At 40.3% G+C, this 18482-nt stretch overlaps 1 protein-coding gene across 1 annotated transcript in view; it reads left to right on the plus strand.

Moving 5' to 3' along the window:
• The first annotated feature begins 6045 nt into the window (after positions 1–6045).
• The window catches only part of LOC112111212 (seven in absentia homolog 3), a 62380-nt gene continuing 49943 nt past the window's right edge, over positions 6046–18482 (plus strand). The window contains exon 1 of the mRNA XM_024206532.2: positions 6046–6265. Coding sequence (XP_024062300.2) covers positions 6131–6265 — 135 coding nt within the window. The 5' untranslated portion in view covers positions 6046–6130. The remainder of the gene's footprint in view (positions 6266–18482) is intronic.

Genomic DNA, 18482 nt, shown 5'->3' on the forward strand with positions numbered 1-18482 from the left:
CTGGTCTGCCAGCAAGTGAGCTGCTCCCCTGACTTTTAACTCCTCCTCCAGTTGGTGCATTTCCTACACGTGGTGGCGAGGCAGGGCTGGCTGAGCCCAGAGCTGTTCCTTAACCCCTGGTTGCCCAGTGTGGGGTTTCTACACCCCACCACAGAGGAGAATGAGCTAGTTTTGCAGATGTTTACAGGGAGCTTTCTACAGACATGAGAGGCAGCATGGGAGAAAGCATTCAACTGAAACGATCATTCATTAAAAATATCTCTATGCAATGCTTTTTTCTTTGTTTTCTTCTCATAGTAGTAATTGCCACACCTCAGGACATTTTCTTTAGACAGATGACTAAACTGTCTCAGACACTGTGCCTCAGACTAAAAACTCCTCCCAGAGGGCCAGTCCTCATGAACTGATTTCTGCATTTGTTATTGCTCATGTAAAAATGGTCTTTTCTTGTATTCTTTATCTTTGGAGGCTATCTGATCAATGTCCAAAGTCAGAAATACTGCTATCCCAGTTGTTGTAAAGAATGTGTTAGTATTCTTTGCTAAATATTCTCCCCCCCCCCCCCGCCAAAAGTCTTTAAACCAAAAATTTCTAAAAATATAGGTTCTAATTCAGTGGTTCTCAACCAGTGGTATGTGTACCCCTAGAGGTACACAGCGGTCTTTCAGGGAATACATCAATTTACCTAGGTATTGCCTAGTTTTACAATAGGCTACATAAAAAGCACTAGCAAAGTCAGTATAAACTAAATTTCATAAGACAATGACTTGTTTATAGTGCTGTATACACTAGACACTGAAATGTAAGTACAATATTCATATTCCAATTGATGTATTTTATAATTATGTGGTAAAAATGAAAAAGTCGGCAATTTTCAGTAATAGTGGGCTGTGACACTTTTGTATTTTTATGTCTGATTTTATTAGCAAGTAGTTTTTAAGTGAGGTGAAACTTGGGGGTACACAAGAGGAATCAGACTCCTGCAAGGGGTACAGTCGTCTGGTTGAGAGCCACTGCTCTAATTCGGCCATAAATTATTGGAATTGATGCAGTAATTACTGAGTGCTAATAAATTACTATGTTATGCAGGAGATCAGAATATATGGCCATAATGGTCCATCTGGATTCTATATCTATGGGCCTGATTCTCCTCTCCCTTACGCTACTTTTACACTTCACTGACTTCAGTGCCATTACTTCTGATTTACTGCTGAGAGTGAGCGGAAAGATCAGACCTCGTGGATGCTTTTCCCCGACATCAGTGAGAACAGAATCAGGTTCCAGGTGTACAGTCTGGTGCACCATAAATGGGGAGAGTGAGATTTTTGACTAAGGTTATAGGTACAAACCCGCCTACTCATAAAAACTGCCAGGAAATTTTTAAACCCCAGATACAGCAGACAGCTCTACAGTTTTTAAGGTTGCATTCCAAAGGCACAGGAATGAAATCCATCCTTGGAAAGAGCTAGGGCTGAGTAAAACCTGCCAGGTTTAGGCATTTGAAACCTGCCATCTCCTTCCTTTCTAGTTTATTGCTACTTTTTGCAGGCTGTACTGCTTGAAAAGTGACCATTTCTGCAGCAGGTATCTTCCAAATGACCTGGTGAATGGACACATGAAGTCTCTTGCCAGGCAGAAAATGGATGTGCAGCTTGGCTCAAGTAGTGATGTTGCAATGCATTAGAACTAGTATCAGGTTCGAGAACAAATTAGTAGCTATAAAGGTCGTATAGAATATGTACAAGGGGTCATTCCCCAAAGCAGAAGGTAGTATACTCTAATCCAGGCTGTACCTGCAAGAGGGCAGCAGCACAGCTGCTTGACCTGAGTGTTCCAAGGTACTATAAATCTATAGTACCTGGGCCATATGTATACGGGGATGTCCTATTTCAAGCAGCCTTGCCTGAAGACTTACAGGGAGTCAGTAATAGGGTCATGCAAACAGGCTAATAACCTGCCTGAGTAGATACTCATAAAGCACTGCATCCTGCAGGCAGTGTCTGCCTCATCCTTCCTCAGGATCCAGGCTCTCACAAATGCTGTCTGGAAAACGTTTAATTTCCTTCCACTGGAGCATAATGGAACAGATTCCAATATCAGTTATACAGGAATAAATCTAGAGTGGTTGATTTGATTTCAATGGAGTTAATGCAGATTTACACAGGTGTAAGTGAGAACAGAATTTGGACCAATATACTGAGAGCCTGTCACTTGTGAGAAGTGATCCAGAGAGAGTAAGGATGTGGAAAGGAGAAAGAGAAGGAAGAATTTTAAAAGGTCGCCCCAAAAGCTGTCTAGTAAAAAAAAAAAAATCAAACTGAAACTTTTCAATTTAGCATTTTGCAATCTTTTTTCCTCATGCCCGGATACCTGCAGTTCCTAACTAGAGTCTCAATTTCACCACAGCAACTCCCGCTAAAAACAAAGCAGGCAAAATGGATATCTAGCCTCAGGAGCTTAGCCACCACAGCGATGAGTGTGTTAGTAGTAACTAGATAGCTCCAGGGTCCTAGCCTCCTTGCAGCCTCACCTCATGGCTGGCAAAAGCTCTGACTTCTCACCCACTTTGTTCTTTGCCTTGTTTATCCATAATTTATACGGACACTTTGACTCTGCAAAAATGTGGTACCTGCGGGAGAGTTTAAAAATATTAACGCAGCAATAGTCTCTTTAGGAACTTAGGTCTCATGCTGGTATAAGCAAGTCTAGGAAGTCATATGACTGTGGCTCCTGGCTGGAAGGTCCAACATTCAGAGTGTGACCTCACAAATATCCTGAAACTTCTAGCCATACAAACTGGGTATGGTGTGGAATTCCCTCGGGGAACAAGTCTTGGGCTTGACTCACCTCTGCCTTGCACCTTGCACACTTAAACGTGCACAGTGACAGCATTTGGCACCACCTGCATTCACTGTGCACAAGTGTAAGTGACTACACAGTGGACTACAGCAGTGGAGAAACAGGTCTCCTAACTCCCCAGGAGACTCAATCTCTCCATAGAGCTCTCGGTCAGCATGTACCCCACACTACTCAACACTGTAACATGAGCAGCAAAACCTCACAATAGCATTTCCATCTGTCTCTGACGGCATCAGACTTCGAGACTTGGTGGACCCCTGCAGCTGCAGCATCTGAACCATCCCTGTCAAGTTCTACAGTGTAGCCACTTGTTTTCTTCTTCAGACAATGGGTAGGGAATGTTGACAAATTAACAAGTGTTTTCAGCTTGCATGTGAATTTTAGAAGGAGCAAATCATGGGGGAATGGGGAAATACAGGTCTAAGGAACACACCAGCAACATTTTAACCCTTACATTATAGATCCGCTGTGCTCTTTTTGTACGGTTGACCCTATAATCACATGAGGACAATGCAGTAACAGCATCATGTGAAGTATTATGCAATGATAAACACACACTTACTGCACTGGTGTCACTGGAGCTGTGCTCATTTACCAGATCCAGATTCAGCTGAGGATCTAGCCCATGGTCAGATGATGTGGAATTAAATTGCCTTTGGATTTAGTAGTAGTGAGCTATAGAAACGAGGGATTCGTAATTAAATTGCATTGATCAAGTAAATCCGTGTCTGGGCTGGAGTCTCCTCTCACTCACACTGGTGTGTAACTCCCTTGCATTCAATTCACCACTGTAAAACTCATGTCAGTGAGAGGAGAATTAGGCCCTAGATACTTAAAATAGAAATAAAGGGTATGGAAATTATAAAGTACTTATGCCTTAGAATTTATAGCTAGGTCCAATTCTGCAAAAGACTATTGATGAACATGAACACAAATAATGACCACAAGATACATTCAGTTGTATTCACACTCTTGCAAGTCATTTTGTGCAAACATATCATGGCAGTGAATAGTTATTTGGAAAATTACTTGTGGAATGTGAAAGACTATGAAAATGTCAGTATATTGCCTTCTTGAAATACAGTATCTTTGATAGTCCATTTAGCGCCAGAGTTAGTCACCAAGGCACTTTTGAAAATCCCACTATGCACCTATCTGCAATTTTAGGCACCTAAATACATTTAAAAATCTGGTCCTTACTGTTTATAAACATTTCAGCCATTCAATCACGGAAACAGAAATAATTCCATGTGACTTAAGTGATAAATCACACATCATAAGTAATGAACAACATTCATTAGTACGAGACATTATTTGCAAAATATGTGCTTTGACAACTCCTAGGTTGAAATATGTTCACATAAAGTGCGTGAACAATTTCAAATAACAAATAAATTTAAAAAACTGATAGTCTGTAGATAATTCATGAAGAGAAAAAGGCTAAATTTAATCAAATAAATTCATTATAATGTTTGCTCAGTTCTTCAAGCTTACTTGAAAAATATTCTCAATACATATTCTCAGAACTGCAAGGAATATCTTTTGTTCTAATTCTGAAGCAAACTTTTTGTTCCCCATTTTTTAATCTTTGCATCACCTACTGTACCAGAATTTCACGATATCCCACACATTTATCTATTCAAGGTTTTTGCAAAGATCCTCTGCAGTCTGGCAGAGACAGTATTGATTTAGGAACTAGCAGTTGTGACAATTCAGTCACAGATTGGAGCTGGCTCGGTATGTGGGCTTGTCTGTCATGAGCAGAATTCTGATCCAAGCTGGTCTCATGTTTAAAAAAACAACAACAAAGAGCTACTTTTATCTATTATGCTCTGAAGGGAAAAGGATTACAAAGGCTAAATAAGCCATCTGAGTACTTAGCCAGCAATCCTAAATAGCACCCTGATAGGAAGTACAGGCAGAGAGCTAATTAAATTAGCCCTCTTTGATTTATTAACAAGCAGAGCAACAGATCACACAGAATTGTCCCACAAAATGAATAAGCATTTTGAGCCACACATTTGCTAGGGAACATCCACCCCTGCAAAGCCCTGTCATGGGACTCAAGTTTAACAAGTCTTGATGGTTTAGGTCAATGTCCCTTACCCACCGAAGCAGAGATATATTGGTAATAATAAAGCAAAGCATATTATTTTGCATGCATGATCTTAATTCCATTTTTAATGTCTAGGACAATCTAGTGGTTAATTAGCAATTTGCTGCCCACCACTATGCAAATGAATGACAAGTAAAAGCCTTCTGCATCTGTAATTATTCCATTGATTTACAAGCCACTTTTCCTTCAGTGTTAGTTTCTCTGTGTGGGTGCATTCATGCATCATGTATTTCATTATTTTTAGAAGCATGCTCTGTGCCTTTTTGTGCTCTCCTAGTTCCAGCATCCAGTAATTACTACTTTTTGGATACCATGGACCTGATCCTCAGCTAGTGTAAATCAGAATAGCTCCATTGACTTTAATGGAGCTATGCCAATTTACGCCAGCTTAAGAGCTGGTCTTATATTTTTAAGAAAGATGTTTTAGGGCACTTGGGATTTCTCTGCTGAAAAGTAGTTGAGAATAAGATTCAGAAAAAGTCAGAGTGCCATAAATCCTAATTGCAGCTTGCAAACACACACACACACACACACACACACATAGATTTATTTATATATACAGATCTGCTTCTGCTTAATCCCTAGAAGAAATTGTAATACTCTCCTAATATTTGATTTTTCTCCTGAGCTGCTTTTGTAAGTAAAATACAGAGTATACTTAATCCATTTGGCTACTTTCTCACAGTTTTACTGGTGGTTTTTTTTTAATGTTTTACATTTAGCCTTGGTATTAGAGAGCTCTGGTGTTAAATTAAGTCAATTAATAAATGGAGACATTAAACAATCAATTTTGTCTGCATATCTCCACAGCATTATGTATGGCTGGCTGTAATCACAAGATAAATGCAATGTGCTGATGTATGGTAATGTTCAATAATGCATTCTCCACCAGGCTCAATTCATCAGGGAGTTTTTATAGGGGGGGGGGAGCATTTGTTATTGGCTGTCTCTGGACCTCAAGGATAACATTCCGGTCCTTTTGATTGGCTGACCCACTGCTGCAAGATTCTAACCATCTTATTTTGATGATGAATATGAAGGCATGCTAAGCTGTGCAGGAGTGTAGTTCTCACAGGCTGCACTCCTTCCCCAGTCTCAAGGACTGACAGTCTCCTTCATTGCTTTCCTCACCAAACAACAACAACAAAAGTTGTGATGCTTTTCTTCACCCAGTGCTTTGGGGCTGTATTAGATCTTATTCACCTTAGGTTTCAACATTACAAGGCTAAGAGGGTTTTTTCAGCTGCTGGGCAACTTGTCTGTGTTGTAAACCCAACACACAGCCTAAAGGTGAGTTAAAAATATGTTTCTATTCCAGTGTTTTATGCTACTCATTTGTTTCTCCATAGGGAGTGAAATGATGTTCTAGCACAATAGGACAGATTGTTGTGAACACATTACTAGCAAAGAGACTGTTTCATATGGTCTTTCTGTTTGTTTTACTTTAGAGCTAAAGGCAAGCAATCAGTGGCTACAGGGAATACTGTGAAGTTGTTGCTTCTCCCTCTAGTAGCTTCCCCCCCCCTTCATCTGTGTATCAAATATTCAAGAGGCAAATGTTTGGAAAAAATTATTGGAAAAGTTAGTTTAATGAAAATCTGTTTCCTTTTGTGAAACATTGCAAACACAGATCCTGGAAATCCTTCCGAACTGTCTGATACCAAAGGGTAACGTGCTGCTGACTAGCAAGCTGAAGAGGGAGAGAAAGAGGTTTTCTTTGAGTGTTTGTCTATTTCTTCTATAGGGAATCTGAACAATTTCATCTGGCATATAAAGTGCCCCTAGTCATTTGCAAGGGGAACATATTTTAGTCATGAGTTTAAATTAGCCTTAATAAAGCAAAATCATTTATAGTCACCATAAAAATAACCCTCTTGCTCTATTCTCTTAGTAAGTTTCTAGATTTCCATTGACAACGTGGCAGTAGCTGAGCCTATGCCAAAACCCAATGATTGTGATCTCATCTAGAGAGAAGCCAAGCAACTACTGAGGCAAACAGACTATTGGGAGTCTTTAATTGGTTTATTATGGTAACAAATTAGCAGTTTTATCAGTGCCCATCTTGGCTTGCTGGAGGTCCTCACCGACCTCTCTTGAACAGAATGTCCTGTCCTGCTATCTAAAACCACAGATGGATTCTTTAGGCAGACTCTTCTTTGGCTGTTCCAAAGTCCTTGTCAGGAACTCAAAGGGAACATCTTCCCAGCATAGGGCGTTAGGGGATCCTTTGAGAGACCGGGTCTCGCCTCCGAACTCAGGGTCAAAGGGAGGTAGGCACCTAAATGCCTTTAAAATACCACTGGTTATTGCCACCACAATCTTGTTTTTCATTATTCTAGAAAGTAGCACTCACAAAATGCAGGCTGCTAGGAATGCTATTTACAGTGTCGGACAACACTATCTTGGAGAGTCACACTGATGAGAAGAGGTCATTTCTAGAAGTCCATTTCTAAGCATGCCCAGAGCACGTTGGGAGCCCCCAGCAGTATGGATGAGGTAGGGCAGGCATTTCAGGTCTGCAAAGGCAATGTTTAGCGACTAGCTCACTTCTCATCTCATCTCTTGCAAAGTGATTCTCCCCCTCCCCCACCAATACAACCTATTTAAAAATCCGATTGTCTTAAGGTATGATGTGACTGTTCAGAATAGGTAGGAACTATATAGAAAGAAATATTCAGACTCTTTAAGTGGATGGAAGATATTTTAACAAAATGGATAATTCTACCCTAACCCCTTTGATGTATCACAGTAGCAGGAAACCATCAAATCATTCTGCTTAAACAACAACAAGAAGCAGGAAATGAGTGTCCTAGGTTATTGCCAGTTGAGGTACAGCAGAGCCTAGACAGGTGCCAATCCAGCAGGATGTAGAGTGCCCATGGAAGGCAGTGGAAGTTTAGGGTGCTCAGCACCTCAGCAGATTGGGCTTGCAGTTAATCAGAACAATTTCTCTCAGGTTGGAGCTGCAGTCTGTACATTCCAATGCTTTGAAACAATTTGGTGTTTCTCTTCTTTATCCCCAGAAATAAATAGTGTCTCACTATCTGAGTTCATAGCGGCTGAGCCCTTCAGGGGCCTGATCCAGAGCCCACTGCCGTCAAGAGTCTTTCCATTGACTTCACTGGGCTTTACATGCAGAAGTCCCACTGAAGCAAATGGGAGTTTCAGATTTGGTGGAATGGAAGGATTGAACCCATAACAAAAACTCCCCTTTCCTTCAATGGGAGTGGCTCATATGGTGGGTTTGCAGGATCAGGCCCACTGAGCCTGTTTCTCTACATACGTTATAACACTAGGGGGATATGAGTGTGGTCAAGAAACCATTTAAATGTGAAAAAAACCAATGACTTGTACAGTGAAGTGTGCTGCAAACTTATTAATTTATAAGTGCTCTAACTATTACTTGAAACTTGACACAGAACACGATACTGGTGAAATATTTTCAAAGATTTCCATATTTGGTTATAAGAATAATGATAACTGTTATTTAACTGTCATAGGGCTAGCAGCTAAAGACTACAAGCAGATTGGGCCTCATAGTGCTAGGCACTGTACAAATATATAATAAATTACCTGAATTATGAACTTTAGAAATAAAGTGTCCCAATATATTAAAATACAAGTGATGTATTACTTTAAAATAAAAAGCCAAATATACTCCTTAGGTGCCTTACAGTATTATGACAAACTTTGATGTCCCATATTTGTCGATCCATGATTTGGTCATTTTAACCATAATTTTTTTTGGACAATCCTAAAATATAAAACAAGATGTAACAATGAGAATACAAATCTGATGGAGAACAAGGGCCATGAGCACAGGCACTTTCCTCACTCAAAATGATGAACATTTGTGCTCACACTAAAATTGTCATCTCTTTGGGCAGGGATCGCTCTTACAGTAGCGACCAGATCTGTGCAGCGCCTAGCACAATGGAGCACTGATGTGATTGCTACTGTAATACGAATAATAAATGAAAGGCTTATCACATTTCATTATACAATCAATTATCTTGACACATCCCATATGGGCAGATCCTCCGTTGGTGTACACTGGCATAGCGCAACTGAAGTCAGTTTGCACCAGGGCCCTGGTCCTGCACCATTAAAGTCAATGGGGGCTTTCAGTGCATGTAGGATCAAGCCCAATCTGAGGCTCTCTGGTTACACATTATGTACATTTTACATGATTCAGTGACCCTGTATTTACCAAGATGTTTACTGACCAATGCAATGCCAGGAAATGCTAATATTCTTCAGAGAGAGATTATGTGAAGTTCCAGTCTTCCTAACACGGTGGTAAATCCAGAGGAATTTCAGTGAAGTCAATGGAATTACTCCAGATTCATTCCAGTGTACTGTATCTGAGATCAGAATTCAGCCCTATGACTGCAAAGAATGTGCTACTTTACCAATTCCTTTAGCGCTGGTCTCTGTGTTGGCAGTAAAATACACACTTACAAACATATATTCTTCCTCAGGCAGAAAAGACTTAACTAGGGAGGCTTATGCTCCATTTAGTGTATTTTTTAAAAAATGCTAAAATATCAATGCAGATAGCTGTATTGATCCGCTGTTATTTTCTCTTCGTATGACAGACTAACACAGGCAGCTGTAAACAAGGACAAACAAGATTACAACCATCGCCCTCAATTTTCTTTATTTGATGTGGGTATAAATAGGTTTTTTGAAGACTGTTTCTCTTTCTTGCAGCTTTTTGTACTTTCTCCTTTCATGAGCTTTCACAAGAATGCCACAAGCATCTTAAAACCAGAGGCATGTGCTGAGCTGTAATCAAAATTCACTTGCTGAGCAGAGAAAATCATGTATTTACCATGCTTCTATAGGTCACCTTCATTCTCAATCATATTATATCCATTACTTAGCAACCTGGGATTCCTTCAAGCATACAGACAATGTGATGCCTCCCTTTTGAAATAAAAGGCAAAAGCATTATTATGTAGCTAGCCACTAGCTAAATGATTACACTCTTTAAGACCATGATAATTAATGGGGGTTGCTTAAAGAAGCAATGGTCATTGTGCCTGGATAAAGGCCATTTAGCTTACTGTGAAAGTTTTAAGTACTTTCTCTGTGTGGAAAGAACAGGAATGTATTCTGGTTCATGTGCAAAGAAGGGTCAATGTGTTTCTTTTCTTTTCTTTTTTCCATTAATGATAACTCCACTGTACAGGTTCCTCAGCCCCTCTTACACCTTCCTTCCATCAGCCCTTTCATGTCTTATATTTCAGTTCCCAAACAGAACATAGGAATGCAGGAAATTACAGGGACGGCAGAAGACCAGTGAACTCAAAAGTCTCTGCTTCTTTCCTTTTGCTGCAGCAGTTCAGCCTTACAATGGAGTATTTCCTCAATTATTAAATATTATTATTAATAACAATAACAGCAACAATAATATTTTTATTATGGTTGTGCCTACGGTCCCTAATCAAGATAAAGGCTGTATTGCGCTAGACACTGTACACACACATAATAAAAAGACAGCCCCCAAAACTTACAATTTATGCCCTGGTGACTTTATGTAACTCTAACTTGTTGTGATTAACACCTCCTTCCTTTGTTTATTTCATATTCTTGCTGTAAATAAATGTGTTGTTCTTTTAAGACCATCTTTTCTCCTTTCTATAGGACCTTTAGGCTCTCATGACATTATCATAAGGAACCATATTTAAAGAGGTGCCTAAGCACAGTTTAATCTTATAGCTACTCGGAGTATTGCATGGCTCACAGGGCCAAACTGTTATAACCAGATCTTAAAAAAACCCAAACAAATCTGCTTTAACTGAAGGAGAGAAGGGTTTTTAATCCTGTTATAATACTTTGTCTCCATGCACACTGGTCAGCCAGACTGCATTGTAATCCACTTTATCCCCAACAGACTTTGAACCAGGATTAAGTGCCGTGGTATATTGTACACACATGGGATTTAATTATTTATTTAGTGTAAGGAAAGAGAGAGACAGCTTGAAATGTGCTGCTAATAACCCACTCTGCTACATTGTCCCACTCTCCCCACCCAGAAGCCCTTCCTTTCTGGTTCAGGATTCTGACTAGTTTAGTTCATCAGGCAATTTCCCATATTAAGTAGTACTATAGTAACAATAACCACTAGAGGGCATTCAGAATACAATGTGTACACACATACTACATTATAAACATGGTTAGTTTGATAGTGCAAATGAGTCCTTATTAGCTTTAGGTTATTTCTCAATTAGTATTTGACACAGTGTAATTTGAAGAAGAGGTAAAAGCTTTAGCTAAAGCCTTTGATGTGAGCATAGTGTCCCTAGAGAAGGCGCCAACCATAGCTGACTTGCTGCATCCCTTAACCTCTGCCTCAGCTGAACAGGCTTCAAAATGTAAACCTGGAAATCAGCTTAACGACAAATAGTCAAGAAACCTCCGCAGTTTGCTACATCTCCGTGCAAACGCAACCATCGTGATTCAGGCACAACCCTTTTCCTGCATCAAAGGCATGTGGGAGCATGCTTCACTGACTCTCCCTTGGGGGAGACCGTCTATTAATGCCTCTATCTATCTAATCCCTGGAGTTCTTCTCTATTGTAACCCATTAACCCTGAGTTTATAGACACACACACCCCACAGAGGCTTAGCACGGGGCAACAAGGGCTTCATTTCAATGTCTAACACAGACATTACAGTGTAAAATTAGGACAGCTCAGAGTTTAAATGTAATCACATAGAACAGCAATTGTGATCTCTCCTAAGAGAAAATAAAGCAAAAGAAATGGAGGGAAAAATAGTTTCTGACTTAATCGTCTTAAACTGACCCCCCTCTTGTTGGAGATTAACTACTGCTGTTGTCTGTCGTGATACAGCACTGGGGGCAGGGGGAGGATAGGTAAATATTATGTTTGGTGTTGGGAGGAATGTGATTTTAAAGAAGTTTTTATTAAAAAGAAAAAGTTCCTCACAAGAAGTTTCAAGTCAGACATTTTCAACAGAAGACAGTGCAGTTATTATAATATTAGAGAAATATCCATCTGCTCAGCAGGGGATTTGACAGCAGGTGTTTATAACTAGCTATCTATTAGGGTCCCACATGCTGATCCATCAGCCCCACCCACAACACACTATACCCATTATCTTTCAATGTAGTTCTTAAATTCTATTGCACATAATGGGCCAATACATCTCAGGAGAAATGTAGCCCCATAGGGTGACTATTGCTAACACAGTGGGTGCAAACGAAAGAGATGTGTGAATGAAAGGCCGGACAATGTGAAATGAGTTGATAGGTCTCTATCCGGTTCCCAGTGGACATGTGTCACACAAAAAATAATCACAGCTGGCACTAATTGGCACGCTTTGTAGGTTACTCAGCAGAGAAACTACAGATTAAATGCAGTATTGCCAGCCCATGCGTTCAAAAATCATGGGTTTAGGCGCTCCCAAATCATGAGTTTGGCTCAAAAATCATGAGATTTAAATAAGAATAAATGTTGGGCTCTTTTTATTTGTCTTTTGGTGTTGGAGACTTTAGGGTCTATGTTTTCAAGCTTTTCTCTGCACCCACGAGAGCTAAAAACGTACTTTTCTTCCTTAAATGAAAGCTGAGATGCTCAGGTTCCAGCATGTGGGGTGGGGGCTCATAGCACACCTTCAAAATTGCTAGACTTGCAATAAAATTGTCCAAGTTGGCAACATTGTAATGTTCATGGAGACTGAATTACCTTCTCACCCTCCTTACAAGTCAGGGTTAAGACATGTTCCCAGTACAGGGTGGGGAAGCTTTACACTGACACTGCCTATTCTGAACCTGTTCTGGGAATAAACAGAAGCTGTAATAAATGTATGACACACAGGCATACTGATAAGAGACTGGACTTTATTTCCTGGTTCTACTCATCTGACCTGGGTCAGGGTGACAAAGGTTAATACTCCTGTCATATGAGAGGGATCAATAACCTGGGGAGTCAGTTTACACATAGGATTCCAGAGCTGTCAATCTGGCACCTCTCACGTGCACAACATTTACACACACAAAAGAAAATAAAAGGTCCTTTCATTTGCCTTGAGAGATGTTGCCCCCAGGCCTGTTCCTGGGAGGTGGGAAGGGAAGGAATGCAGTTGATAGGATGAAGCTTTCTTTAGAAAATCAAAAGGGATCTAGGAAATATTTTGCTCCCATTATGCTCAATTTTTATAATAGATGCTGTAATGCAAGTAGAGATGAGCTGCCAAATTCAGTTGATCAGGATCCAGATCCAAACTTTGCCAGTTTGAGTGTGTTCGGAGCTGAGGTTTTTGTCTGGACACAGCTGTAAATGTGAGCAATTTCCTAGCATGCCTTTTTGTCCTGATAGGTGTTTTATTTGGAAACTGAAAGCCTGACTGTCAAGGCATTAAACACCTTATCGGATTGCTTCATTTTTATTTCTTTTCATGGCCTGTTTCTTTCTGTAAAGTACCTTCCTCTCCTTTCTGTTGTTCCTCACGCTGCTACTTGCCTGCTGTTAGAAAACCCGAAGCAAAAGATTTTCCTGCTTGCTTTTTAGTAACCTGATTTTGGCCTGCTCCTGTCCCCACTGAAGTAAAACTCCATGGACTTCAGAGCAGGAGTGGGTTCCTTATTTGCAATTTAACTAATTGAAACAAAATTACAATCATTCAGTCAACTAATTGTTCCATGCAATCAATTCAGATATTGATAGGCTACACCAGCAAAACAATCACCAGTCAGAAGATATTCAGGAACTGTAAAAGCAGAGAGATTTAGCCCCTTTCCTCTCATTGATGTGAATGGAAACATGTGGCTGAATCTGAATGCATCATGTACCTTCAGATGTTTGTCAATATCTCTGTTTATTGGAATTAGTTTCTAGAGATATATGGGCTCAGAGGCAGGAATGAGTACAGCTGCACCAGGGGTAAAATTTCAGTGGTTCATGGAAGTTTTCTAGTAACCTCAGTGTGAGCGTCGTCTTCTTCAACGCGTAGCCAGACAGTCAGCCGTAGCGATCGTTCGCCATTTGACCCGTTCCTACGCAACCGCAAAGGCTTGATGGCCTGAGAATCCGACACCACATACAAGATTTCTGCTTGATGTATGAAACATGTTCTACCCAAGTGTTCTATTTTAAGAGGAGGGGAGAGGGAAATATCCTGGCATTTCAGATGAGCTGCCTTACATATACTCAGTGTACCACCTGAATCAAAAAGCAGTTAACTTATTTAGAGGCATTTCTGAGTGTCTGGAAAACATTAATAGATTTATCCTCACATCATCCCTGTGCAGAAGGAACGTGTTGTTATCCTTATTTTACTGATGGTGAAATTGAGCTCCAGAGAAGCACAGAAAAATGGAGCACAAACGAGATCGAAAAAAATCAGATCAAATCAGTAACCTCTTATTGTGTAGAAAACAAATAAAGGCTACAGATAAACAATGAGGTGGGCTTCAACAGAGCAGAGAAGAGCATCACCCCATCAGAAAATGAAAACATGTTTACAGTGTTAGAGACTGCCCTGTGGAAAATAAGCAACGTAATACGTGTGAAAACCTAGTAAATAAACACAAAGGGGGTTCTGTGTCCTGGCTGGGGTAGGCAGAAGGTTACAGTCACCTTCAGGCTTTGCTAAAATGAGAGTTTGAGACAGTAACTACAGGATGATGCTATTGACAGTGTCAGAATATTTCGCATTGCAGACCCACATCCTGCAAACATATTTGTACTGGACTTTAAGCACAGGAGTAGTACCATGAACTTAAAGGGATTATTCACATGCTTAGAATTTAGTGCGTGTGTAGATTTTTTGTAGGGTTGGGGCCTTAGTCATCTGTCTTCATGTTAGAGGTAGCCAAATTTCATTCAGCTGGAGTCTGTAGAAGGAACTTGCCAGGAGCCTGAGAGCCACACTTAATATGTATAAAACAGAATAGAATTCAGCCTTCTTCTCCTTTTAATAGGGAGATACATGCTAGAAAAATTACTGGTCCCAGTGCTGCAAGGCATCATCTGCTCCAATCCAGATGCAGGGTTGCGTATTGGGACCTGTAGTCTCTACTAGCTGCATTCCTCTGATAATGATAAGGACAATTGTAAACTACATTTTAGAGCTATGTGAACCAGGTTTGGCTTGTGGGCTGCATGTAAGTTTCTTCTTCCGATAGGTACTAAGAGCTCGAGAGAAGATGTCTCTGATTATAGGTAGCTATCATCTAACAAGTAGTAAATCCAGCCAGGCCACTTCCAGGTCTGAGACCACAGCTAACAAAAAATGGTTCCTTTGGTTTGTCCAAAAGAAAATCCAGCCAAGATTGCCATTCCTCTTTAAGATAAACACAGGTGATATGGATATGAGCACAGCATCCAAACATCATATGCAATATTATTTACAAGAGTGTGCAGGTTGCCTCAAGGTACAGCTAAGACAATGTGCTTCCTGTCCCAAAGGGAAAACAATCTAATTTCAGATAACGTCAAAAAGAGGGGTGCCACAAAACAATAGGGTGAGGGCAGAGGAGAAAGGCATGGATTGCATCACTAAGATTGTGTGGATACTCAGCGAAGATGCGACAGGTACTTAGCAATGTGAAACAGACACTTAATAAAAAAAAGGGTCTATACACAAATAAATACATGTCCTGGACTCCTTTCTTGTAGGAGTCATGGAAGATGGAGCTCTTCAGGAGAAGTGGAGAATGGCTTTTCAGACTAGCTCAGGAAATATGGAGGGAGGGGAGTTGAAGCTGATAAACAGGGCATTGAAGCTGTCACCATTGGATTAGGAGATGGACACTGTGGGTGGCTAGGATGTATAAGCAGGCAGGGCAGAGCTGTGCAGGGCCTGGAGTCCAAGTACAGGAAATTTAAACCTGCAGTGGAAAAGGGGAGCCAGTGGAGTAATTTGAAGGCAGTCGGGGTGATGTGGGCAGATCAACAGGCTAGGAATATCATTTTAGCAACTATGTTTAATAGGTATTGTAAAGGGGGGTGTTGTGGGTGTAGGGGAGACCAGAGATGAGAAGAATTACTTCAAAATATGCTTAGGGGTATGTCAGTCACTCATTGATACGTTCAGGCAATGTAAAATACATTACTAAATGGAGAAGACAGAGTGCTCCATATCCAGTTGCCTACAGCAAGCCATGTTTTAAGTAGAGCTGAGAGAATAATTTGCTCAATGAATTTAGCCTCTTTCTCCTTGTGGAATGTCTGCAACTGGATCAAGATTTCCTTGCTTAAATTAATGTTATAATTATTTTTTTAACTCTATGACTTGCTCACAAGCAGTTCTCTAACAATCACATTAAGGGAATTTTAGAAAATACCTTTCCCTCTCTGGACCACACAGACTTGTCTGAGGTGTCATTTCTAAAAATAATTACTCTGATTATAATACTTATTGGCTGGGATGTAGAGTTTAAATTTAATTTTCTCTCCTCTCATTCCCACAAAGTAATTGTGTATAGTTGGTGGGTCACGGTCCTACTTGCAAATGGGAGAGAAGGGGGTTAGATCCATGTTTGACTTTAATTTCCTCTGTGCCAGGGCTCTAGTGAGGGGTTTGAGGAACTGCTGTCAGGGTCCCATCCCCTGTAAAATACACCACTTGTGCATGAATGCTTGACAGTGAACTCTCCACACACGCTTTTCAATGTTTGTAGACTGTGAACACAAATAAGGCAACCAGGTGGCTGAATCAAATTTATTTTAAACTGGAATGACTACTTGCAGGCAGTTTTTTTTTATAGTCTTCACCCAGCTCAGGATTTAAGGTATCTTGTGAAAACAGATATAAGCACTTGTGGTAGTTCTAAATCATTTCACCCAATTCCCCCTTGCAGCCTTACTGGAATCTTCCTTCCAATTGTAACTTTTGCCTGGAATCTCAGAAGAGTGTAAATCAGCCAGGAAATAATATAGCTTTAAAATAAATGAAACTTTTACTGGATTTCTTAGTGTAACAGAAAATATTTCAGAAGGAGACTCAAAGCTAAGGTTATGAGAGGTTGTATAAACACAGCCACAGGCTTGTAAATAACAGAAAGTCCTGATTACCAAGCCTGAATTTTTCTTTCAGGCTGTTGGTACAAGATGAAGACACTATCGGAAAACAGATCTGAAACTAGCTGAATCTCTCCAGCGGCCTGGCAGGGCAATTGTGGATAATCTAACATTTCAGTTAAACTAGAAACATTAGCTTAACTTGCAAGGTATCTCTCAATAATTTTTCCATCCTTTAATGTATTTTTAATAGTGAATCAATGATTAGAAAGAATCTTCCTTGATTCACAGATAAATCCAGCAGCAACAGTATGTTACCCTTGGCGGTGTCAAGGCACTATGCCTGATTATTGTTTAAGCTAAAGTCACTTTGATTTGCCAGAAGCCAACCGACCTCCTTTAGCAAGAGAACTCAGACTAAAGAAGCAGATGTTAAAGAAGGGATGGAAAGACCTTTTCTTGACTCACTAGCAGAGAAAAATAATTAATGCTGAAACCAGCCTCTCAGCTCTTTATAAAAACAACCCTTTTTGTTCTTGCCTTTTACAACTTACATGAAAGTTGCAGATGAAATAACATAATGCATGTAGTTCTTTTCATTCAGAAGGATGCCAATGCACTTCATATACTGTGGGCCAAATTCTGCTCTCAGCTACAGCTCACCTAAAGCCTAACTGATGTACTTGTTTATAATTCATGCATCACTATATAATTTCTGAGCACTTTGGTGCTTGCATATAACTGAAAGCAGAAAATAGAAGAAGCAACATGATATAGTGGATTGAGTCTGATGCTGGGAGCCAGGTGATCCTAACGCTAATCCCAGTTTTGCTAGTACCTCACTGCCTGGTCTTGGGGAAGTCCCTTAACCTCTCTGTGTCCTGCCTGCTCTCTGTAAAATTGGGTTAATAATATTTTCTGACCTCACATGGGTGTTTTGAGACTTGAGCCAAAATTTGCAGATGTGGGTGCCTAAAGTTAAGCTCCTAAATCTGTATGAAGGACCTGTAGCTAAGGTCCATATGATTTTTCAGAAGTGCTGAGAAACCTGCTGATCCCATTGGCTTCAGTGAGATTTGTGGGTGCTCAGCTCAGCTCACAATCTGGCTACATGTACTTGGGAGATGGAATTTGGAAGTTAATTGTAGGTACCCACATTTCATATTTGTGGCCCTAATTACTTCATGATGATTAACCTGTACTTTGAAAATATAAAACATTTAAAAAGTGTTAAATAATGTGTGTAGGGATCACTCCTCCACCGTTAATACGCAGCCACCAATGGAAAAGAATGAAGCAATCATTCTGCACCAGCATTACACAGCACAGTTTATCTATTCGTTTTTAGGAGAGAAAGTGAAGAAAGTTTTCCCCACCTGAAACTATATGGGGTTGGGAGGTTGTTTAGGTAACAGAAAATTATGATCTGAGGTAGAAGAAGTTAGCTGGGATATCCTGGCTGGCCAGGATAAGGGTACTAACAACCTTCCTCTTGTGAAAAGTGCCCTTGTCTC

This window comes from Terrapene carolina, unplaced genomic scaffold (assembly GCF_002925995.2).
Source record: "Terrapene carolina triunguis isolate 2854851 unplaced genomic scaffold, T_m_triunguis-2.0 Scaffold17, whole genome shotgun sequence".
NCBI classification, from domain to species: Eukaryota; Metazoa; Chordata; order Testudines; family Emydidae; genus Terrapene; species Terrapene triunguis.